Raw genomic sequence first — 26607 nt, 5'->3', positions numbered from 1 at the left:
GATTATGATACTATCAAGTGGTAAGTGAGGGTGGAGGTTTTGCAGGCCCAAAACCACCGGTTCTTACAAACACAGATGTGCTGTGAGTCAGACAAACATAAAACTAGCACAGGACATACATACACAGTCAAGAATAACACGCTCAGTGTTGTTCATCAGTCAGAGACACAACACTTTCCTGTCTCCCAGCAGTGGCAAAGCCACAGCTATCTTTCATTTCTCTTTCTCTTCATCTCATTCGCTCCTGTCTTTTGCTCTCCCTTGTGTTTGTGTTCGGGCTTAATACATTTTAATGCTTCTCCAGTTCTTCCGCAGTGGTTTCAGTGCTCTCTGTAAACCTCAGTGAGCCACAGTGGCGCAGGCCGCTGCCTGGTTTGAACTCAAAAGAAAATAGAATGTTTCCAAAACTTGGACGACCAATGAAAAGTGAGAGTGAAGTCGGCGATTCAGGGAAGGAGAAGCACGGAAAGTAAAAACCAAAGCAGAGAAACCAGAGCAAAGACGATAGGAGAAGAGAGGAGGGAGGGTGAGAAGGTGGGAGGGAGAGGCCCGGTGACCTCACGTGACATGTGACGTGAGTTCCACCACTCACAGAGGGGAGTGTGTGTGTGTGTGTGTGTGTCTCTGTGTGGAGGATGGCGAGGAGGATGCAGATGTGGCTTTTAGCCTTTTACTAGTGCTGATGCTCCAGTCAGGCTACCACCATCGTGAGAGATATAGAAAGACAGACCACGCTATCAAGCTAGCTGGCTAACCTCAGACCTTCAGCCCACTGCGTGACAGAGGACCACAAACCCAGCCCTCCACGCCGGCCTGCTTCCACCACCCAGGTTTTGTTAGGTGGGCCCCCTCTCATCTCCAGCCCTGGTGAGTCCACCTCAACACCTGGACACACAAATTCTCTTGCTGCCTCTTTGTAAGCTGCTTCTCTCTGAACTCTTTCTGCGTTTCCTTCTCTTTCTCCCTATGACCCTTCTCTCTCTCCACTTCTCTCTCAAACGTCTCCTGGTGCTGCTGCTAACACATGCTGCTGCTCTCTCTGCAGGCTTGTGGCTTGAGATTCCTGCGGTAGTCACAAACCCTAGATTCTTGGTTGCAAACAGACTCAGAGCTCCAGGAGTTTTGTCTTCTCGTGCTCTCCTTCCTTTGCTCTCTTCTCTCCACTCGCACTCTTTGGTCTCTGTGTCTCAATCCACCTTTCTTCCTGTGCAAGGTTGGTGGAGATCGACTGCAGTGAGGGCTCCACGCCGTTCTGGCTTCTCTGTCATGGCATCCAACAGCATCTTTGACTCCTTCTCCAACTACAGCAGCAGCCTGCTCAGAGGTGAGTGCCGATCCTCCCTTCACTCCCCCTATTTCCACTCCACTCACCCCCTCCCTCCCTCCCACCACCATCCCGCGTTCTGTCCAGTTGCTTTCAAGGTGCCGATTTGTCAGTTGGACAACTTGTTTCTTTTGAAAAAAAAAAAGCACTGACATTAACATGTTCAAATGCGAGCTCTGGGTGCTTCTTGTGGAGTGTGAATGCATTTATCTCTCTGTCCACACACTCTCAGACGTGTGCTGAGGGAGGTTTACAGAGGAGCTGATTTGCACGGTAGCCCTCATCTAGTTGACTGATATGGCCTTTAAGGGCCTCTGCCTCTCCGCTCCTGTAGGCTTGATGGAGTGGCGCCATAATGGGATTCTCACCACAGACATTCATTATCAAGTGAAACTCGCCGCTCTCTCTGTGAGAATATGAGCTCAAGGCTCCATGTGACTGGGCCCTTTACTGGAACATGGCAATACAATAAAAGAGCAAAGAAAAAAAAACATATTAGGCTCTCTCACTCTGCTTTACTTCCAGGAGGTACTTTTGGTCTGTGTGGTGAGGTGAGTGCACTATACTTGGAGACGCTAAACGCTAGCCTCAATGAAGAAACCATTTGTTGCCATGGTAATTCCAATCAGACGGCTTTTACTTGCAAACAGTGAAGCTCTTGAGTGAACGAGAAGTGGAGGAAGGTTAAAAGTTCTACCTGATTTTAAATTGAATACTTGTGTTTATTCCTGTAAGTGATGAAAAACACAAACATCAAGTAGTCGGTCTTTGCAGAGGAGTTGTTAATCTGATGGACTCAGTTGTTCCCACTGTTCCTCACACAACCACTGAGACAGCCACCGACAGGCAGCAGAAAAAAACTAAATCTCCTTCCCAATTAAGGCCTCGTTGCAGTGTTAATTAGAGACAGCCACAGGAGAAGCACTACCAGCTCCTAATTGTTTGCAGAGTATATCTTAAAATCTCTGGAGCCTCTCACACACACAGTCAGACACAGACAGTCACACACACACACACAGTCAGACACAGACAGTCACACACACACACACAGTCAGACACAGACAGTCAAACACACACACACAGTCAGTACATCTGTGTCTCACATGAGAACAGTCCTCTGATATCCTCAGAGCAACCACAGTGACAGGGGATGATGTTCCAGTGTTCTCACAGCTTCTACAGACACCCAGGCATTTATAATTTCCTCCTGACAAGGCTCAGGCTTTTCCTCCCTTTTCTTCTCTATAACCGCTGGATCTGCATCCCTTTATCTCCTCACTGTTTACAGATCAGAGTGTCACTGACTTCAGGTTTCATGCATGCTATCTATCAGGCTTTGGAGACATTTTAACTTAATGCGATTTTGGGTGCCTGATTTTGATTTTGAGCCCCCACCAGAGCAGTGAGAAGGGATGCAAGACGGCAGGTCAAGAGGGGAAAAGAGAGACAAGCATTTAAAGCTGTAATCATCCATTGGAAATCATTAGTGAATATGCAATATCCTTTTACAATTCATTCTGTCAGGAGACTGAAACCAAACTGCAAGAGAACAAAGGCCAAGAGTCATTAAATCCTCCAGTTCAATCTGAAAGCATTTCAAATCGGGACTACCTCATGTAAGCAAAATACCCGAGTGGTTAGTTTAACAACTTGCATTACACAGGAAAAGCAATTTGGCCAAGGATCTCTTTTTTAGACTCAAATCAAACTGAAATTAAGAGGAACGGTTACAGAAAATCAAGGAGACTGTTAAATGTCTGGCTTCCCGAGCTCTGACTTTAATACTGTGCGACATGAAGCTTATGGAAATAATGTATTCATCTCCTCAGAAGTCAGGAAATACAGCTGAAAGCAACATGTCATTCATTTGAGACAAAAAGAAACAAGACTCATTAAGTTTCTGAATTGGTAAAAAAAAAAAACAAAACTGAATTGTTAGTTGGAAATAAAGAGATTTAGATCTTTAACATCTTTCCTTGTTATATTACCTTATCATTTCATTTGAGATAAAGGAAAAAAAGACACTATCTATATTAGTGCAATACAAACACTATCAGTCTGTAGGTGTTATATTGGTATCTCTTACACATTTCACAGTGCAGACAGAGAATGCATGTAAGCATGTGATGTGCAACATCAGATGCACTTCGCGTGAGAAACGAGAGGACGCCTCACCTCAGAAACCTCAGTTCTCCGCTAAAGTTCAGGGAGACACACAAACACACCGAAACACACACACACACACACACACGTAAAACATATGACACATGCACACCAAGTCACAGAGAGAGCAGACAGAGCAGCTGTCATTCTCATGGCGTCTAACTCAGTTTACAGGACAGCAGACATTATAACAGTCTGACGGTTATTTGTGTTGTTGTGAGGGAGATAGAGAGAGATGGAGAGTTTTGCATCAACGAGGCGCGTTAATCTGATGTAGACTCCTGGTGTTGCTGCACTCCACTGATAATAACCACAATGAGGCTACACCTGCTAACCCTCACACAGAGGCACTATTTAATCAGAAAGCAACATTTCTGAGACAAAAAAAAAAAAGCAAAAAAAAAAAGCAACAAGCTCCAAAAAGAAAAAAAACAAAAAAAAAAACACCGGACTTTCCCCCTGAGAAGCAGAGTTGTATAAACTTTACTGGGTTTTCCGATCCTGACATTTTGGCAATGTTTGCATCAGGTGGGGTACCTGGTTTATTGCAGCTGTGATTGGGGCTGTTTGATGGGTCATATCCTTGGCTTGGTTTCTGTCACTGCATTTCCCTCCACTTGGAAGGGCCGCCATGTTGCCTCCAGGCTGTTTTATACAGGGGTCCGTTTTTTAGAGTGTTACGCTTTTGGGAGCCAGCTCCCTTTGTGGCAGAGAAAAAGGCCCCAGTTTATTAGGGTGGGAATGGTTTTATATGTTTGGCTTATTGCGCTGCATGAATGGAAGTGAAGGCTTGTGTGTGAGAAACGTGCCATGCCTCACCACAGTTGTAGCGGGGTTATTTTGGAGGATTCTGGGAGGTGGTCTGGTTTGTTCTACAAGTGTTGGGGAGGGAAAAGCCCTGAGAGACACATGCACAGTGTGAGAAAAAGACACTTTGATGCATGCAGAGCTAAAATGAATCATTCACAGAGGATAAAACTCAAGACGAACTTTAAGCTCAATACCACTGACAAATAAAAAGGCACTATACAGTAGCTCAAAAAAGAAAAAGACTATAAATTTAACAGAACACATGGCTGGCCTCTGGTGAATTTATTAATAACAAAGTCATATGGTGAAGATTTTTTTCCTCCTCTCTTAAATTAACATGCTTGATTGGATCCCTTTCAAAATCCTGCTGAGTGTGAGGCCCCACAGTGACGCCAAAACATGGAGAGTGGCTGAGCGGGCTGAAATCTGTAACCAGATATTAAGAGTTTCAATATTGTAAAGTGAAAGCAAATAATAGAAAACGCATGACAGCCACAGAGTGGCGAAATCCTGTCTCCAATTTAGCTGAGTATAATATCTATTTATAAAACTCTGAAGGCACATTGGATAGAAGAAACGCTCTGGACTTGATTAGGGCTGTAAACGTTTTTGGAGGTACTTATTTACTTTTGGGTCTGTCTTGCCGTTTTCACTGTCTGTCAACACAACTTTATGGGGAACACTTTCAGGGGTTGCCAGTAAAAAGGCTTCCAGGTAGAGCATGCGGAGGGGTGTGCAGATTATGTGGTCGACTAATCCCAAACCTGCCTCCGCCCTTGTACACTTTGGGCTCAAACCACTGTGCTCGTCGTTGCGTTGGTCAAGGTTAAAGTCGTGCTAAGTGTAGTAGTAAATACAATTTTCTGGTGGTCGGCAAGCAACCACAGGGGCCAGATTCTTTTCAGCCAATCTGATAATATGGATTTATGCTGTAAAGGTTTCTCTGACTAGGAGAAAAAAGTGTCCTGAAAGGTTGAGCAACTTGTATCAACAAACATTCCTGGAGGGGGTTTCTGTAATTCTTCTCGAGAGTAAACTGGAGGTGCATGGGCTCTGAAGCGGCATCCAGTGAGGAGAGAATGTGATCTGAGTCTGGGGTCTAGCCAAGCAGGCAGGAAGAACACTGGGCTTTGGTGTCTCAGTGCCCTTTAACACAGTTCATCCAGAGTTAGTCTGCGTGTTAAACTCTGATCTGATTGTGCATGGCAGCTGTGAGGGCAGTGAACTCAGTGGATGTATGCTGAACACGTTCAGTGAGGTCATCCTCAGATGAAAAGGAGTGAACATGCACTGTAGTCCTACATGATTATTGTGGTGGTTAGATAATAACTGGTACAAGAGACACAAATGTACAGATATGATGCAACTGAGGGATGTCAAAGGAATTTACAGTGTCTGGACCAACTTCTTCAAATGGGAGCATCTATGTGAAAATGAAATCAAAACAAGAACAAACTGCATGTTGACAGGAAAATATGCAGACTTTCAAAATATTTGTATAATTGTATAATAAATATAACAATGTGGAAATGATCCCGATATAAAATTCTTTAGCTTTATTTTCAAAAAGTAATGCCCACACCGGATGAGACTCTTCTGTTTCTATGACTCATTTCTTAACGGTTCATTTGCTTCACTTAGGAGCTGATAATATTTCATCTAAACCCTTACGTTAAAATGATTAAACCCACATCACTGTTATTAGACTCTTCATGATCTCATCCGTCCTGCATGGTGGACGACTAAATTAAGGAAAACTCTTTCTCGCAATTTTCTGTTTCTTAATTTTGTTTTAAACCTACGCCCTAAACCACAGGCCAGCCCCACAGCTTATTACATGGTAAGGCTGGGGTTGTAGAAAAAGCTCAAGTATTATTTTAAGCTAATTTATGGATTATTAACCTAAATTTATGCAGCAATTACACTGGGATATGGAATTTGGTTGCAACCTTCAGCAATTCGATTTGGAAATGGGATAAACAATTCAAAGTAAAACTTGAAATAAAACATTTGCTTCAGCACACGTTTAGTTTGTTTTCAGTGACTCTGGCTACAATTAGAGAGAGCTATGACCTGAGTTTGACTCAGATGAAGAAGACTTATTGTTTAGACCCCTCCCTGTATCGTTAAACAGATGTTGTCAACAACATCCTTTCTGTTGCAGTAAGAAGGAAAAGCCAAAAACTGCCTGTGACTAAGCACAACGTCGATTGCTGTGCACTTTTGTTTTTAACATTACAGTTGCATTCTAACCCACAAATTACTTTAATGGGCGGGCATGGGTCTGGTCGGCAGCACATAAAATGACTCAAACTTATGGAGATCCCACATGTTCAGAAACATATCAGCAGACAGCAGCTCTTTTTTTTTTAAATACATAAGATGGAATACAGGAGGAATGGAGGATTTTATTTTATCATGTGTGAAAGTTTAGCAAAGATCTAAGGCCTAGAGGAACTCATTCTGTCACCATCAAAGGATTAAAAGGAATGTTTTTCACAGACAAAAAAATTCATCCTCCAGACTGAATCTTCACTTCATTATGAGCAACTTTAATCATGCTCAAAGCATCCTTATAGCCTATCCCTCTTCCCATAAGCAATAAAGAAAAAACTTAATTATGGTGGAGGAAAAATGCAGATAATGATAGGATGTGAGAAGCTGCAGGCTATGAAATGTTTTCTGATTCTCTATTTTCCTCTATTTTCCCAGAATTTGTTTTTTCTCAAATTGTTTACATACAGTTGGTTGTCATTGCTGCAATAAAACATGTTTTTAGGTTGCTTCTTCCCTCCCCTTAAACACAACTTTAACCACAGGGAATAGATTTTTTTGCGGAGGCAGCATTTCAAAAATGGGATTTTAGTTTTCTCTCAGATTATTCATTGGGGGGTACAAATAACTGACAGTGCTGCTAACTGCATTGGTAATGGGCCACCTAATTGTGCTTTTCTACTCAGCTCTGCAGTGGGAGCTCAGCGCCATCATTTCTGTTGTGACTAACAGAAAAGTGAAAGAATAGTTATATCATGTTTAAAAAAATACTTATTTGCTTTTAGAGGAGTTAGAAGAGGCTGATCACTCTCTTACAGTATCTGTTGGTTAAAAATGAACCAGCAAGTTAGCTTAGCATAAAGCCTGCAAACAGTGGTAAACATCTAGCCTCGCTCTGTCCAAGGGTAACAAAATTTGCCACCAGCACCTCAAAAGCTCACTATTTCACACAAAAGAAGAGCATAAATGACAATTTGCAGTTTCACAGGAGTTATGTTTCTCACTGTTTCATGGAGTGACATCTTAACCACATGATGACGACAAGAATACAGGAAATGACTGTGCCTGGCCAAGAAATAATCTCTCACACAGCCCCCATAAACCCAAAAATTAGTTGATACCTTTTTGTCCCAAATAAGTACATTTCCCAAAATGCTTATCTTCTTCAAGTAAAATATTCAAAAAATAAAATTGTATTTTTTATGAAATAAAAACGACCTATTATCACTGTATTGCATCAGGTTTTGCCCTCAAGTAAACTTTAGCAAGCTTTCTCTGCAGCTGCTCACTTCTGTATTGGCTCAGTAGGAAACACTATGCCAGGGATTCCCCCTCAGCTGTGCAGCAGAAGTGTCCCTTCCATCTATTCTCCACAATCTGTCTGCTGAGAGGTCACTCTGTCTGCTGCAAATACCGTTCTCACGGCTGCATGTGCTACCATCACGAGCTCAAACGCACAGGGAACTGTGTGGTATACATGCACACACTGCTGCCGGCACATACAGGCTACACGCACACAGACACACTCAGAAGTCCACCGCCCGAGTTTTTCCCCATGCTGAGTCAGAAAGGAGCAGTGCATGTCAACATGATGACCGTGACGCTTTTTCCCTGTAAATGCTGTCTGACCTCACCGTAATAGCTGGTCAGGACTAACATATGGTCTCCTGATGCCTTAGTCCAGCAGAATTACACACATGGTGACTAAACAGCAGAGGACTTAACTGAAAAATATCAGTGACTGCTTTCTTGATTTTATAAAGCGTCAATTTGTATCTTGTGCTTAAAAAAAAACTGTATCGACCATCCTGTGCTGTGGTTACTGTTGTACTGACAGGACTGAGAGCTACAACCTTGTTGAATTCACAGTCCACAAAGCAAAAAGTGTGACCTAAAAATGGTCTTCCCATGTTAAAGAGGCTTGAAATGTGGCGTTAGATGTGAGTTGTTAGAGAAATTTGTTTGCAGCAGAAGCATGGGCTAAAAAAGCATCCTCACGCCTTTGGTCTTGTGAAAGTAAAATAACACTGAAATTAAGTTAGTCCTCAATTAAACAGGGAGTCCCCCCCAAGTCTCCACTTTATAGCATGACAGCTAGCTGTGCTAACACTGCCAACCTGGCAGAAAGACGTTTGTGTTAGAAGTGCCTGACAGACTTGAGCACAACTTTTCCCCTTTAATCAGCGTGATGACATAAGAGGCAGACAGCGAGCCAGTCATTCAGTCGGTATAGAGTTTGATTAACCTAATCACCAGGCAGCCAGACTCCAGGCTTCTGATTGGGTTTACAAACGCTCCTTGTCATCGTTGTGTCATTAGCTCGTCGTTAGCCGTGGCCGCCTTGACGTGGAGCAGCGACGTGCTGGGCCTAAACACAGCAATCAGGGGATTAGTGTGCAGTTACAGCAAAGCCTCAATGAACGCCTCAGGCTCTGAGTCAAGGAGGGAAAAGTCCTGCTTTACTATGCTAGCTCCACGTGGCCAGGGTGCTAACTGTACATGGGCAACGCCACTACTGATTAGCGATGGAGATGATGAGAGGAAACATTCAGTCACTTCGGACACACGGGTGGTTTCCCGGACTCCAATTAAGCCAAGTCCTTGACTCAAGCAATGATTTGAATGGAGGGACTCCATTGAAAATAAGTTTTAGCCTCCAATTAGGTTTGCTTAATCTAGAACTGGGAGTCAAGCCCACAGACATCACAGAAACAGAGTTGCATGCAACACAGCAACTCTCACCAGTTGCTGCAGAAAGTCTCAGTGACATATGGGGATGATTAATTTTCTTTTGATTTAATTTGAAATCAATTGGAATGATTGACAATAATCACTTAATGTGCAAACGATTGGATTTATGAGGGATGACAATATTATGTGTCAAGTGCTCTCCTGAGCTCCTTGGCTTGCAGGCTGAGAGTCGCCACACCCTTGTTTCCTTACGATGAAAAGCCCCGAGGGCCAGCTGAGCACTTTCCAAGAGTTGTCTCACGTCTGCAAAGGAAAGTGGCACGGACACTTGTCAGGAAACCAGCGCTGGGTTCCTGCTCGAATCTGGTTGGATTTTGCGGTGAGTCAGATGGTGCTCGGGAGGCCGAACCCCTCTGAAGAGGGAAATAAATGCAAATTCAATATTTGGGGGCTCTTTGAAGTCCATTTGCACTTGAACGAGTGTGACAGAACCTGGAATGACCCCTGCTGAAAGAGTCCCTTAACAGTGATGAAAGGAGCCGAGAGGGACAAACACTGATCACAATAGTTGAAAAGTTTGAAATGTGTGTGTATTTGTGTGTGTTCACACAAAGCTATGCTTCAATGTGTGTGTGCAGTAACATCATTCACGCACAAACAACAGGGATGACTCCTTAAAACAAAAAAAATATGAATACATAATGCAGCTAAGAACAATACATTTGGCCCAGTGCCTGCTTGGCACTGAGTCCCTGGACTGAGTGTTGGTTAACGTTTGTGTCATTCATTTCATACGTTGCATACCTCACCGTGTTCCTTCACAGTAACAGCGACCTAGTCTCAAAAAATAAAAACATGTGGCTTTTGTTGCAGGGTGGAATGAACAACAGCATTCCATATGCAACCACATCAAAGGTCCCGCTCACTATGGGGCTAAATGAGGGCAGACTGTCCTGCTTGCCCCTCCTGACACGACTGTCACTAATTAACCAGAGATCTAAAATTGACACCTCCTCTTCATCACTCATCGTCACATCTTCACTCTAATCTTCACAGTGTTTCAATGTGCCCGGCTTCTCTTTGGGTCCCAGCGAGAGGGGACAGCCACACAACAAGCACAAAGGGGCATTGTCTGCTGGTGAAAATGTGGTTTACAGGCTCTGCTATAATGGCTTGGTGGTTGCTGGAAGCCATGCGCACTTCCTAATATTCAGCTCACATGCGATTTCATTTTGAGAAAAGACTGAGCTATGGGGCTTTGCTTTTGTGTGAGAGGGACGCCTCACAACTTATTTTCTGAGCCGACAGGCTCGGGCTCACTTACCCCCTCCCTGCTCTTCACCCCCTCTTCCCCTCTCTGGTGGCGCTACTATATTTGTGTGGGATCTCTAGCGATGGAAGAGTAGACACAGACTGCGTTGCCAGTCAAACGTGTTCGGGCCGTCAGACTGAACGGCTTCCAGCGCTGCGATCTGTCTCCTCTCCTCGTCAGTGGGAGCTGTTTGATCTGACAGAGAGACTCCATTAGAGACAGAGTGAAGTTCAACTGCTGGGAGGTTGGATGGCTTCAGCAGTCAGAGTAGCAGCCCAGAGAGGAAAAGGTTTGCACACACAGTCTGGTTGCAGTCTTGGTGTCTGTGCCGTGTATCTATAAATGTCTCTGAGCATTACTTGTCCTTATTCTAGGTGTGTGTGTGGTTACACGTAGACAAGTGCAACGTAAGAAAGCCCAACTGGGCTGACATAGATTGGGGCTCTGTAGAGCATAGGGGTGTGATGACGCAGTGGGTAATGATATCATAAATGTGTGGCGCTGCTGAGCTGGAGAGAGAGAGAGAGAGAGAGAGAGAGAGAGAGAGAGAGAGAGAGAGAGCTTATTTACTGTGGCGGTGAGAAAGTAAAACGTGCTATCTTCTTCAACACACACCATAGTTCACCCTCAGTCTCACAGTAGTGATGACCTCACAAACCTGCGCCGCAGTCAAACAGAGTAGAGTAGATGCTGGTGTCAGAGTGATGAAATGGTAGACAATGGTTTGATAAATATGCATCAATGGTTCAGCCACAGACCGTCAGTACACTCCTTACAGTTAATGTGGGTGCAACTTGCACTAATCAGAAGGAACTCTTAATTTTCTGGGACAAATATATCTAAGTATTATTAAGGAATTAGTGCTCTGGGTAATTTTATCACCTGCTTGCAGTGTGAGATAGCTGTAAAAACGGAGCACAGAGAGTGAATTGATGTGGCTCCTGTGAAAGATTCGTGTAGTGATCTGTGTGTGGCAGCTGGGCTCTGGCAGGGCTCTGGCACCGTGGCTGCATGGCAGTTAAACTGTCACTGGCAGGAACTGTAAATCTTTTGCACAAGGTGAATGCAGCATGACAGCACCACAGGTGTGTGAGTGTGTGTACTGCTTAGTGGTAGCAAGTCTGTAACAATGCAACAGTTTGTCTCTGTCCCTCAGTCATCCTGAGGAGCAGTCTCCAAAACTTTTGCTGGACGTTTTGCTAAAGTCAGAGTGAGTCAGGATACTCTGTGTATGTGTGCTTCTGTGTGTGTATGTGTGTGTCTGTAGGGGGTGGGGGTGCTGTCACTTTGGCAACACAACTGCACATATTGCAGCGATTACCACAGCGGAAAAATGTTTTTCTGCAACATGCAATTACTACAGATTACAGATTGCCGTCCTTGCATCAGAAGCTCTCGCCAGAAAAAGAGAAACACTGTGCATTTGTGTGTGTATGTGGATCTGTGTGTGTGTGTGTCGTTACACACAAATAGACAGTCAGACACAGAGACAAAGAAAGATGAGAAATGATTATAGGTCACACTAAAAACCACAACTGAAAAAAATGGGGGAGTTGACGTATTTATGGGACTCATTTAGATTTAAAAGTTATACTGACTTTCAGGGGTAAATAAAGACCCTGGAAAAAAATACAATCTGTCCTTCAGTGAAATGAAGAAAAGTAGAGCAGGGCACATTTTGTAGGCCTTTGTCCATCATCATCAACATTATGAAAAACATACACTGATGTCCTCATGAAGTACACAACCCTAAACTCCACAAGCCATATCAATTTTGGACTTTACATTTTGCTCCAGGTTACAAATCACCCTGAATATCAGAAAGCTTCCTTCAGGTCACACTAAACAATATAGCCCAAAAGTGGTACTCCGCAGCAAGGCAGGGCCTTATTTACAATCCCACCAGATCAAAACTCAACCCAAAGTGCTCCTATAATAGCACTGGGGCCTTTTGGTGAGCTTACCATCCAATGCTACTTTTAGTGGGTTTCCAAAGAATAAACAGGCCTGCGAACCACATCACAGGCTGCTGACTGTCATCGTTGGGTGAGTGTACCCGACGGATGATGTGAGGGCGGAGCGACCGTGACACTGGGGTTTACGGCGAGTTCCCCCCTGCCTGCCTCGGGTGTGGTGTGTGCTATTGAACTGCCACTGAAAGGCCAGGGAGGGGGCCCGACCACATTGAACCCCCAATCACAGTGAATCTATCACAGTGTGTCACTGTGCTAACTTTTGAGGTCATTGTTAACAAGACTGAAGTGAGTCTTGATTTCTAATTATTTTTTAATATTATGGGATGTTTAGTCAAGCTGTCACATTATGCTCACACACCAAACCTGATCTGCAGCAGCCCCCTGTAGAGCAGTGGTGAAAGAAGTACAAAGATCCTTTTCTTGAGTAAAAGTAAAAGTAGTACCCAAAGTAAAAGTTCTCCATTATAAATAAAGGTTCTGCATTTAAAATTATATAAAAATATTATCAGTAAACTAAGTAACGTTTGCTGAGCAGCAGCCTCTGTTAGCACAAGTGGTGACCTTTACAAGATGGCAGTACATACTAAACCATAGTGTAGCAGCACCGATAGAGAAGAGTCAAAACATTCAGCATACTGACTCAGTACTGTCAGTTACACAGCGATAGTGAAAAATTGCTAACATTCACTAATATGCTTCAGGTCATACCAGACCAAAAAAGGTCGTAGCAGCAAAACCCCTGACTGTGCTGATTTAAGAGCTAGTGTATTTTATTGATGGTTAATTCAAATTTTCATTGACAAGACAAGGTCTGTGTTATTTCGTCTTTCAAAAGTGAAATAGTGGCGCTTTAAAGTGTCATAAGCTGGCTACTCTTTCTGCAGAAGATTTGCACCTGTGACTGATAAACAATGTATGACGTTATTAGATTGTTAAGACTAAAACATTAATGCACAAGTCGTATTTTACGGTTGTGGCTTGTCCATTCGGAGCTAGTTTTAACTGCTCTACATCGATTAGTTTACTCCAAAGGGTCACAAGATAGACCTGAAGGTTGTGAGACAATTCTACTACACAAAATTTGTATTTGTTGTTGTTGACTATTCTGCAATCTTTGCTTTTGAAATATTGGATAATTTGACTTCTTTGGGCCTTGAATTGTTGTCTACACGAAACCATCTGAGAAGTTTAGAGGGGAACTGCCTTTTTGGTGAAATTAATAATAAGACACCTGACCTCAGACACTGACTTCAAAAGCCGAAAAGACTGAGAACCACTGGTTTAATCTTTCACAATGCATTGTAATTTATAGACATTTTTTTTAATAACTAGTAGCAATATCAGTCAAATAAATGTAGTAAGGTAAAAGTTTAATATTTCCTTCTGAAATTTAGTCAAATTAAAGTGAATACAGAAAAAGAGAATACAATAAATACAAAACTGTACTCTAGCAGATTGGGAATCATCGAGTGGCACCACTACCAAACTCATCCCATAATGTATTCAGTATGAAATGAAATGTCAAATAGACAAATCCATGCTGCATGTTTGAAAATGAATGCAGTCTTTAAGAAGTCCATTTACATTCAGCAGACAGAAATAAAAACATAGTTGGAGTCGTCCCCCAACAGCCATTATCGTGCTCAATTGATTCAGAGGGCTTTAATAAGCCCTTGGCTCCGCTCTGCACCTTTTATAAAATGAAAGCAGAGTATTAAAGATGCATGAAATGAATGTGCTCATTGTCTCCTCTGGTGACTGCTGCATCTCAGCTCATCGCGCTAACATAGTAATTAGCAGCTGGGTTTGGAAATGTCACCATCCTCTTCATCACTTTTAGGATAATGTATACTCTAAATGCCTTCAAGGATCTGAAATTAGGACCTGACACTTTCATGAGTTACTGGATATCTAAGTCCTATAGAAGTAAACCATAGGAATTTAAATAAAAAAGTGTTTTAGTGTCATTAAGAGCTAAAACAAAGTTTGCGTGCACAAATGAATTCCAGTGATCATTAAAACTAACACAGACAGTCATGGTGGAGAAAAAATAACTTCAGAATTTATGTGATCAAAATTGTTCAATGTGTTTCCTATTTTCTCGTCTGAACATCAAAATGGACAAAAATGACCACCAATTGTGATGTGCTGACACATTATGTAATCAAAATTTGAGAGAGAATCAGCCATCAGAGCAGCAAGAGCCCAAAACCCAAACAGTCTGTACCCACTCACTGTTGTTTAAAAGTTTCTCCATATACTTGTGTATATAAACACTCCGACGCTACAATATGATTTGGCTTTGAGGGGACTGGCACAAATGGCTTTGGTGACTTACATCATGCTTGGAAGTCTAATCACAGACACTCTTGTCATATCAAGCAGAAAAAGTCCATTTCATAGTGAGCTATGTTTCAAAAAAAGGGAGGGAACGGTAAACAAGCCCGGCGTTCCACAGCCACCGCAGAATTCATCAGTCATACAAAAAAATACCCCAAGCCCCAAAGTAGAGCTAATTTAATCCGAGAGGAATAAAACTCCATTTCATAGAAGTCGTCCATTCAGAACACTCATATTTCCACTGAGCAGAAACCCCCGGCTGAAATTCGAGCAGACACTTTTCGGAAGGAATGCATTCGGTGGGTTGAGGGCCAAAGCCTGCCCTGTAATTTGTGAATGTACAGAAATGTGTGACCGCCACAGCTTCTCTAAAGATAGAAATCTTTGTCTTATGTCATCGCTGAACCTCAAACTATTTCTAATTGCCCCCATAGCCCCCTTTTCCAAATGAATAGCTACCCATCCAAGGGCTTATGTGTGCATGTCTGAAAATAGCCTGGGAGTTTACACAGGCTAATAGATCATATTCAGTAAAAAAAAAAAAATTAAAAAAATGAAAAACTTTAAAGGGAGCTCCACGTATCTGAGACTGTCCCCATCTTCAAAGTGATAGTGTGCAGTGTGGGTGGCATCTACAGTCAGGTATACGTTTACAGACCCCAAAGGCTTCCACTGGTTTCTCTGCTAATGGGGATCACACTCTTAGTCTCAGTCTTCACAGTCTGACTCATTACACAACACCAAAAGTAAACGGGGATTCCTTTGGTTTTATACATGCAGAAAAGGAACCATCGTAACTCGCCCCCGATAAACACTGCAAGGAATCTTATAATTAGTTCATCTTCATTTTGTGAATTATTTAGGTTTCTCCAGTGTCATAAACGACCTGTGCAGATGTGATTGACTGTGGTGCTGTAGAGGGACTTCCTGGTTTCTTTATGACCGACAACCATTTTCTGGTGAATTCTTATTTTGCTAAGAGCATACATTATGATTCAGGTCAGGAATACGGTGATGAAGACAACCTCTCAGTCACAAGTTTTAACCCATCAGAAAACAATGATGTGATTTCTTGATTTATTTAAAGATCTCTTTTCTTTTCATTCTTGAATGGTAAGAATCGTATATGCTGAGGCCTATTTGAAGTGGGTCCGGGGGTTTCACATATCCTCCAGGAGTTTAGTCTTGATTTCAGGCTCAACCCACCCGGATCATTAAAAATCGTTCAGGGGCACGATGGGCTCTGTCTTCACTGCCTGTGCGGCTGAAACTGTAGAAACTGCATGTTGAAATGTGGAGGTCTAAATGTGACAGGCGCCCGGAGCACACATTACAGCTGGGCAGGGTATAGCTGGGGCGTGTGGTCACATATTAATAATGAACTAGGGCAGGAGGACGACTAAAATATCACTGGCATTGTCATTGTCCCAGTTGAGCATTACTCAAAATAGAGGCCCCATGATAGGTGATCTGATCAGAGATGATTTTTTTTTTTTTTTGTAGTTAGGGTTGTAGAGATTGAGCTGCTGCTGTTACATGGAGTGATCTGAGGGTGAAATAAGATTCTCTGATTTGCATTTTCAAGTCAAAAACACCAGAACTGACACATATGAGATGGTCTTTCCCTGGGAACCTTGTAACCGTGTAGGATTTTTGTCTTTAATTTTACTGTTAACCTCATTTAGACCCCACACCCCACTGAAACACAAACAGGAAGCATCAGAGTGTTAAACAAGATATAGGTTCATATCTCTGTAACCTCAGAAGAGGCACTCCCAAAAAACAAAAATAAAAGAATAAAAATGAAACTAAAAAAAAAAAACCGAGAAGAGCAAACCAGGAGATATTTTATGTAGATTTGATTTATAGAAGTATTTTTTAGCAACACTTTGCCAGAGCAGATCATTCAGGTAGCTGCTGATGTATAAAGTGTATAGATTTTTTTTCCTGCTGGTGTTAGCACCACCACAGACAGTGGCCGGGTTTGATCCCTCAAATATTCACACCTTATTTGGAGACTTCCAGATAAAGAAATCCTCCATTATTTTTTATTTTGAATTTTTGAAATCTTTCAACTGCACCTTCCTCCGTCTCTCTGACTTGGATCAGTGCGCTGGGAGGGAAACTGTGGGAAAGTCTGAAGCTACCGATGACTCTTCGCGCTACTTAACTGCAATGAATTTATTCTCATGCAAGTAAACAACTTAAAAACCACCACACACACCAAAATAAAATGTGCTATTATTCAAATGAAACATCTATTGATTGAATGCATATTAAAATGCGCTTCAATGAACAATGCACGACTTTTTCAACATTTCTTTTATTGCCAATTTTAATGATATTGTGTCATTAATTGTTTTATAATGTTTTTCGTCATTTTATTTATTTTTGTTTTCTTTAAATCAAAGTTGGCAGACTTTTTAAATTCATCTTCTGCATCAGTAGAATCGCAAAGCATTAAAACAAATAATATTAATTATCCTAAACGATGATAAACTCTAACTGTGCTCACCAGACTCAACGAGCTTAACTTGTATACAGGATTTTAAGAAATGACTCATGCATTTACAGTAAAAGACAGAAAACACTGAATAAATGAAATCTGTAAATGCTTTAATTAGAGACGGAAATATTAACTGTAATCCATCACATGGCTTCAATGTGCGCTTATCAAACGAATAACTGTCATTGCTTTTATAATCATTTTATTTCTAATAATCATTAAGTTGATTGTGATTCAGGTAAAAACTCAAATTAAGGATGAGAAAAAAAAATCTCCGGTGCGCCTTTCAACGACAAACAAAAAAAACAAAAAAACAAAAAACAAACAAAACAAAACAAAAAAACCCTCACAAACGTATTTGTTTTAACAGACTGAACTGAAGTCGAAGTTAATTCAGATTTCCAACGGTGTGAGAGCCCACATAAAAGTTTGCTTCTCTCTGCAGATGTGATGTCTGCCTGAGACTGTCTGACAGCGATTGAAAAGGCAAATGCGCCAACTAGTGTCGGAAAAGCAGCACGGCGGAGGGTTTGCAGGGTGTGTGCCGATGTTACCCTCAACCTCTCAGGCTGCTAATGAATTCAGCCTCTGGCACACGCACTTATTGCTCTGTTGCGTCGTTTGATGTGGAAGAAAACTTTAATTTTCTTATTTAATTCAATTCAGCCAATTAAAGTGATACGAATCTCTCTTAAACCCATAATTTCACTTTATGAAAAATGCATCTACCTGGAGAGAAGGTGTGAAGCCGCCAGATGTAATAGCTTTTCAAAATGAATAAATAAGAGTAAAACCACAGGCCTCTGCAGCCTAAATCCTCCTGTAGATAAATGATAAACAGCCCTGATAGAAATAGGTCAGAGGAGGTGCTGTGATAAACCAACGTGACTGAGAGAAAGGTGCAGATCTCTTATCTTATAGGCCTATATTACTACATGATTTAATATCGTCCCTGTCAGACTAATAATTCATAATCTCCAAACACGGGTTGTTTTGGACAAAAACCTGTCACAAAAGATTTATTTTACATCTTAATGTCCATCAGAATAAATGTCCAACGCGTTTATAGTTGCTTCATCTCACCAGCAGTGCGTTGTGATTATTGGCTATAATGTAAAATCAATTTAATCCAAATCATTCTTTTCTTGGCATTTCTATTAAACCAAGTGCCCCTTCGACAAAAACATTCCCCTTATATATCAGAATGCCTCCTCATTTCTCCCTCCCGTGTCTATATATTAAAAGTCGAGCAGAGAGAGAAGCACAGATCTGTATTAATAATTCAGCTGGTGTGTGACAGCAGCACAGGGCTGCAGAAGGAGCACCGGAGAGTTTGATTGGCCTGGTGAAAGCCCAACCCAGCAGATTCATTGGTGGAAATCATCTCCACACTCCCAACCACTAAACACTAAAATGACTCGGGTAAAATAATATCGCGGCACTCTGCACTGCGTTCAGCCTCACGGCTCCTTCTTTGCGCCCTGTATTCCTGCGATAAAGGATAACCTGAGAGGAAATCCAACTGGAGCGACAGGACGATCCCTTTTATCCCAGAGTAACTTGGTTTTTTTTTTTTTGGTGGGAAGATCCAACGAGGATAAAGTTGCAACAAGTTCTACGCACGGAAAGGACACTGATATACTTCAGCTGCAGTTTGACTGTAGATTTTCGGGTTTGAGAAATTTAGTTTTACGGTTTTTTTCCACCGGAGGCTGGTGAGGTCTGAAGAGGCGTCTGGCAAACTCTGACTCTTCAGTCGCGATCACCTTGTAAAAAAAAAAAAAAAACTTTAGCGGAGTGAGGCAGTGAGCGGGATTGCCTAACTTTTTGCATCGAGTGGATTATCTGACCACTGTCGACGCATCAGTGCACTGTTTAGGGGATTCACTGACTGCTCTGCGACTCCAAAGTGAAAGCGAGTGGTCCGCGGTGTTGATCCACTGTGCACACGCGGCTGGCATTGTCCATCAAGTGTGCGGTATCAGACAGATTCAGCTCCGAGAGAGCGGAGAGCTTTTGTTTGTGCGCTTCAGTCTGAAGTTAGTGAAAGACAGAGCGCCCTGATGTTCGTTCTCACACATCCTGTGCAGATGATCTAGCACACAGTCATCAGTTGACTGTCTCTGTTCAGGTAGCGAGGCTCTCTTCACTCAGTGCGCTCTCGCCTCCATCCTCCCGCTCACACACTGGACTCCTGAGGCCACCAGCGTTTGGAGGAAAAGAACAAAAAAAAAAAAAAAAAAACTGCTTTTTTTTTCCCAAAGAGTCCTTCTCTTCTGATACAACCCAGTCAGGTGGCACTGACCCAAACTGTTGTGATGCATATTCCCGTAGAGCCGCCCACAACCAGACGGTTCACGCCGCCTTCCACGTCCTTCCCCTGCAGTAAGATTGGTGACGGCAACGGGGCCATGGCCACCCCGGGGCCCCTCAGGTCAAGGCCGGACACCAGGAACGTGGTGGACGTCTTGGCGGACCACGCAGGCGAGCTGGTCCGGACCGACAGCCCCAACTTCCTCTGCTCGGTCCTCCCGTCTCACTGGAGGTGCAACAAGACGCTGCCCGTGGCTTTCAAGGCAAGACACATGGCTTCTAATGATCTTTTATTATATTTTCATCTTAATTACACACAGTGTGGTTTTCTAACTGAAGGAAATGCACGAGAAAAAAAACTTTTAAAAACCGATTTAAGAACATGCAGATACATTTTGAGGAGGTAATTTAATTGCATTTATTTATAAATAAGAGTGTGCTCTGGAAGCTGTGCTTTTTGCTTTGTGCATAGTGCAGATGTGTAGGAAATTAAATTATTAAAAACACACAGATAAGCTTGGATGTTCTTAGCTTTAAAGTGCACTATCCAGAATAAGAACATCCTAAATCGGACCAGAAATGATCACAGAGAAGAGGTCTGAAATAATAAGAGGTCTCAGCAAATAGTTTTTTATTATTAGATTTTTCTGAACTATATTTTATCTGGATGCTTTATAGGTAAATATTTGTGTCTTTTGTCAACATTAAGCCTCGTTTGGGGTAAATCATGTGTTTGGGTCAGATCCGATGAGAACATAAGGAAAATAAATAACAGTAACAGAGGAGGAAATGAACTGTAGGCTATGTCACACCAGTGTTTGTCAGGTTTAGATTTAAATGTTCACAAGCTACGATAGAGGTGCCTGCTTTAGGTAATCTCCCAGCTGTATAATTTGCTTTATTGTTGACTTTGTGGTGAAACTGTAACTATATTCGTGTTTAACATTATGGCAGCAGGATGCGGTTTTACGCGCGCAGTTGTGTACATTTGGTTTGGTGACCCGAAGTGACCGCTCGCTGTCTCCCGGGCACAGGTCGTGGCTCTCGGTGATGTTCCCGACGGGACTCTGGTCACCGTGATGGCCGGGAACGACGAGAACTACTCGGCCGAGCTGAGGAACGCCTCGGCCGTCATGAAGAACCAGGTGGCCCGCTTCAACGACCTGCGCTTCGTGGGCAGGAGCGGACGAGGTGAGCTGAAGCTCTCTGCCTCTTTCTCACCACATACACACAAGCATTACACACAAACACTAATCACGAACATTACACACAAACTTTACACACATGTACAAGCTTGCACACACGCGCGCGCGCGTGCACAATAAGAGAAAGGCAAAGTCTCTGTTTGTGATGTCAGCAACATGGAAACACGTTTATAATAATAATAATAACAACAACAACAACAACAACAATAACAATAATAATAATAATAATTCGTATTTGTGGGTTTAAGTGACAACTGGCTGCGTATAATTATGTTTCAGTGAATGTGAAATATTGTTAAACATCTAGGTCACCAGATATATTGCACAGACGCACACACAGGAAAGTGGTCTCCATTATGTTCCTTAAAATGCAGCTTTCAAATAGTTTTCTGTCAGTTTTTGTCTGATCTCTTTTGCCTGTTACAAACATAAAAACCACAAATGTGGAATCACTTAGGTGTGGGTTCGGTGAGTGCCCACACTTTGCCAACCGACGTCCATGGGTGTCATCCGAAACATCTGGCCTGCGTCACGGCGCACGGTTTCGATGTGTGTAGTTTAACTTTCCCAATCCAAGGAAATAAGTCTACAAATAATTATCCACGTGGTGTGAATGTGAGGGGTGGATGAAAAGCCGCCTTCTATAATTCATTCCCCGGGGGCAATCTGTCAAAAGCAATCCCCGCCACCAGAAAGCTCGCAGCCTAAAACGCACTATTTTCTTATATGCATTGCGTATAATTGCTGTAAAAAATAAATAAATAAATGAAAAAGAAAATAAAAAAAAATCACAGAGCACAGGCCTGTTTGCAGGATGTTGTGGTTAATGGATGGGCCTGTTGCATTATTGTACTATATTAAGTAAATCAAAACTGCTCGTTTTTTCAACAATAACCAAATATCCTTAACTAAAAATAACTATAACGCCTGATTACTCACAGGCATCATCATCTAGAAGAGACATTTCGGTCATTCCCTTCAGTGCCTTTTGTGGCCTTTCCCCGGCTTTTTCTTATTTCCCTTTTAATGTTAAATTAAGCTGTGACCTGATGAATGGAAAATTGGTCTCGTCTTAGAATTAAAAAGTAGCCCGTACCTTTCATTTCTGTAGTCAATTACCCCACCCGAGGATTCCTCCTCTTTTTTTCCCCCGTCTCTTCCCACGCAGTCTCTTTTGAACAAGCGGTGCCTTTCTCAGAGCTGCTGGGGACGAGCACCGGACCCGCTGCTTGATGCAGCCTTCCTTCCCCTGCACGGACTTTGATGCAGATGGGAGCAAGATCCTGTCTTGTTGAACAATAAACTATTGCTGTAAGCCCTTTCGAATAATCTGGAACACATTCTCTCAATAATCTAAATCATACCCGCAGTCAGGCCATCAAAAGAGGTGGTCTCCAGCCTCTTTTTTTTTTTTTTTTTTTTTTTAAATCAAAGGCTGGAGCGGGACAAAAGCCGGTGATGATTTGAGCTTGAACAAGTGAGGTATTGTTACAAACAAAAAGAAGAAAAATGTTTCACAGATAATTCGAAAAGGCCCACTCATAGAGAGAAATGTCCTCCATAAATCTCATGGACATGTTGCTGTGCTGCAGGAAAGAGCTTCACCCTGACCATCACCGTCTTCACGGGTCCGCCGCAAGTGGCCACCTACCACCGCGCAATCAAAGTCACCGTGGACGGACCCAGGGAACCGCGCAGTAAGTAGATGCACACACACACACACACACACACACACACACACACACACACACACACCTTTCTCACTCTCTCTCTCTCTCACACACACACACACACACACACACACACACACCAACATTACTCTTGTTTTTGCTAAAATGCATTGTAGTGTGGTGTGAGCGCTGCAGAGCCACCCAGTCAGAGCAGCTATTCCTGGTTGTGAAAGCGGGGGTGACAGTATCTCCACAAGCTACAACAACTGTCGTATATGCAAGTGACATTTTAAAATGTAACAGTGTGAAAAAGTCTGATCCGTGTGTGTGTGTGTGTGTGTGTGTGTGTGTGTATGTGGGCGATTTATCCATCACATTGTGGGGGTAAAAATCTGTTCACAAGATCACATGTGCAAAAATAAGGTTTCCACTAGATTTATATTGAGGTTAAGATTTGGTTTTGGTGTTAAGATTAGAATTAAGACTAGATGAAGACAGGGGTTAGGCATGCAGTGGTTATGGTAAGCCTTTAGAGATTGAATGGAGTGCAGTATATTGTCCTCACAAGTACAGTGGTGCAAGTTTGTGCATGTATGTGTGCGTGTGTATGTGCGTGTGCAGCGTGGGCACAGAGATGGGCCTAGTCAGAGGAAATTGAAAAGCATATTAAGGCATAACCCTAGACCACTAAGAGGAGCTGAGTGAGTCTCCAAGCCGCAGGTGGCTCGGCTCAGTGGAGTCCTCCTCCTCCTCACCCACCCCTTACCCCTACCTTCCCCAGTGCTGGTCAGAGGGGTCCTACCTGCCCGACCACATAAGTGGCTCATTGATTTAACACAGGGCAGACTCTGGCCACTGTTAGCCCTGGCATGGAGGCTCGCGTGCTGAAGCCGTTAGCGCCACCATCCAGCCGCAGCTCTATTCTCATGTGGTTTAAAGCTGCTGGTGTGAGAGACGGCGAAGAGTAGTGTTACTCAAGAAGAGTCAGTCGCTGAGTGCTGCGCACATGCATGAATCTTTTTTGTGAGCTCAAGGTGGGATAGATGAGATGGATAAGATTTCATGGCCTACCTATGGAGGGATGGTGTTTATAATGGTTGTAGAGTGCAGGGTTTTAGAGGTCTCTGAATGGGTGGGTAGCTGGTGGTGGAGGGGGATATTTGGGACAGGGAGGATTTAACCCAGTCAAAACAGACCACAGCAGGGAAAGAGAGAGTGGTAGCAAGTGCCACACGAGGAGGGAATGGTTGGCAGAGAGGGAGCAGAGGGGCACAGAGAAAGGGGCACAACCCCCCCCCTCGGCCAGGCTATTTGCAGAGGTATAAAAGAGAACAGTGACTGCAAAGGAGTGAGGAACTAGATAATAAACACTGTACACGTCTCTGTGTGTGAACAGTTTTAATTTGATTGCTTAAAGAAAAAAAAAGTGTGTGCCTGTGTATTAATGCGTTCTCATGTGCATCTGCTGGAAATAACTGTGTACATTAAGACTGTCTCCTGTCTGTCTGTCAACATGTTACAGCTTCAGCTGAGGCGTCAGAGTGGCCGTGCTACTTTTACACTGGCGCTGCGTGCTGGGTGCTATAAAGTGACACTGTTTAATATAGGGCAGGAGGAATTTAGGGCTCCATTAAACTCTATTACACAGTGCTGAGAGGGAACTCGTAGAATGACAGAAAATAAACTTCTGCAAAGCTTGATTTTAAAGAACAGATCTCAATATGATTTCAGTGTGAACTAACTAGAGGCTCCTTCAGATTAACCTCCTTTTAATGTTGAAATGGTTGAAATACTGAGTCAAAGCTTATCTGAAGCATGAATAACACATCCAGTTACTCTGTGGCGAAAACAAATCCAGCATCAACCAGGAAATTCAAACAGATAATGACAATTAATTAAATGAATCATTTTGAAACAGCATATTTATATTGCTCATTAAATTGGTTTGAATGAGTTGTCAGATCTGAGACTGAGATTAGTTTTCAGGCCAATTTAGTGTCTTGAAGGACCCAAAATAGAAATCACTTGAGATATAGTCCTGCTTGAGATGAGATAAAGGACCTCTCATATTTTAACAAGAGGCACATTCTAAGAGCATAATATCAGTCATGACGCGGCACAGTCAAAGCACAGGAACACACACTACCATTCAGACATTATTAGGACCATAAAAATAATCAGATTCTTCTCTAACCACAAGGCACCACATTATATCGGCTGTAGGTTTGGAGCCAAAGCACAGAGGCACTTTTGCCAACACATAAAACTAACAGCATTTTTTCATTAGCAATCTCATCCTCAGAGACAGTTATATATTCCAAAACTGCTTTGATCCCCTCCTATTTTACATGAACAATGCCACACAATGATGCCTGAACATCTCAGCTTTAGCATTCATAGAGTGCAGACAGCCTGAAGCCAGACTTGGCTGTGCTGTGTTCACCTGTCCGCAGGCTGGCAGGCTGCTGGGCTGGCCTGCACAGGGCTTTACAGGCTGTTTGTGCAGGGCCTGCATTTGCATGGCTGCCAGCCGAGCAGCGGCAGGAGCTGGCACTGACGGGGAGGAGGTTTTATTAATGTTTACTGATCCAGTCAGGAGAACCTGATGGACAGGACTGCAGCGATGGCTCGCCTACGGCAATGTAACAAAGAACACAGTGCTTTCTGAAAACATCTGAGTCATAAACAAAGACATATAGATGAGCAAGCACCTGTACACTTTTTACATGCCCACACACACACACACACACACACAAACACACACACACACACACACACACACACACACACACACACACACACATAAATGGACATAACACTCTCTGACAGCATTCTGTCCCTAAACAGAAAGTAGGCTAAATGTTCAGCTAAGTATTTTTGTCTCCCTTGCTGCTGATTTCCTCATCACACATCCGGCATTCGTCACAATACCCCTTCCACCCCCACCCCCCGTTCTGTCTATCATTCTTTATTATTAAACTTCTGTCAAGGCCGAACTGGAAGCACAACTGTTACAACGGTCATGAAAACCATCTAACTTCTGTCTGAGCAGAAGCTTTAACAATATGCCACATCTAACAGCAAGAGAGAGCATGCCGAGTTAGAAATGCATAGAAAAAAGAAAAAAAGAAAGAAGAAATAAAAAAGGAGAGCAGATGACTTAAGTGTCAAGACCCTCCCTGTTTGTTGCTGGTATCAGATGCCTCTGCAACACCGCTCACACACTTGATGCACCCCGCAGGGTTATTCTCAATTAATCCCACAACTTTATTTTTGGTGCCCTTCTCACTCTCTCACTTATAAATGACATCAGCCGCTGCCTATTTACCCATGAGGGAGGGGCCATTTGTATTTCTGTATCTCTTGACCTGAAACAAATCGGTCGCCAGGAAGAACAGATGAACTCATCGCACAGATCGAAAAAGGGTCGGAAATATTTTGAGCTTGGAAATACTGTTCAGAAATAATTTGTACAGCATGGGGAGGATGACAGTATTTGAATGTGTGAACAAGTAAATAAAAAAAATTCACTCAAAGTCAATTCTGTGAATATATAAAAATAATATTTCTACCAACAGATAGAATTTATGCAGGTCTGCAGAAAATATATGAAAATTAAAAATAAAAGATTAAGACTTAAAATATAATTTGTGCATGAATGATATTGAGGGAATAAAGTGATTTTTGGGAATACCTGTGGACAGACTGACCAGCCAATCAGAAAACTACATTTTTAATTCAGTTAAGAGGGCACATCTAATAATTGCATACATTCAGATAGAGCTCACACACTTTCCCACCAATAGGCCCACGCATCCACCAAAAATCACACAAGTGCTGTCGTGTTTTGTTGCTTCTATTTGCTCGACTGGGTGTGTTCACAGAGCTCCAGGAGGAGAATGGCAGGCGTGGAGGGGGAGGTGGGGAGGAGGAGGGGGGGGGGCGTCATAGCAATGGGGGTGCTTGTTGGAGTTGGCGGGTTGAGTCTATTTGCATTTGGCACACAGACTGTACAAAGTATGC

The 26607-nt window shown here is 42.8% G+C and overlaps 1 protein-coding gene across 2 annotated transcripts in view; it reads left to right on the top strand.

Annotated features, from left to right (window-relative positions):
* Positions 1–626: 626 nt before the first annotated feature.
* runx3 (RUNX family transcription factor 3) overlaps positions 627–26607 on the top strand; it is a 46695-nt gene continuing 20714 nt past the window's right edge. The window contains exons 1-5 of one of the 2 annotated variants that reach the window (XM_071471156.1): positions 627–867; positions 1214–1324; positions 19731–19972; positions 20744–20900; positions 22507–22611. In XM_071471156.1, the coding sequence (XP_071327257.1) occupies positions 1267–1324; positions 19731–19972; positions 20744–20900; positions 22507–22611 (562 nt within the window). In that variant the 5' untranslated portion in view covers positions 627–867; positions 1214–1266. The remainder of the gene's footprint in view (positions 868–1213; positions 1325–19730; positions 19973–20743; positions 20901–22506; positions 22612–26607) is intronic. The other variant, XM_071471157.1, reaches the window with a different exon arrangement.

The sequence above is a fragment of the Trachinotus anak genome, unplaced genomic scaffold (genome assembly GCF_046630095.1).
Source record: "Trachinotus anak isolate AG129_WGS33_773 ecotype Australia unplaced genomic scaffold, CSIRO_AGI_Tana_v1 ptg000033l, whole genome shotgun sequence".
NCBI lineage: Eukaryota > Metazoa > Chordata > Actinopteri > Carangiformes > Carangidae > Trachinotus > Trachinotus anak.
This window is presented reverse-complemented; position numbering and strand designations above follow the sequence as displayed.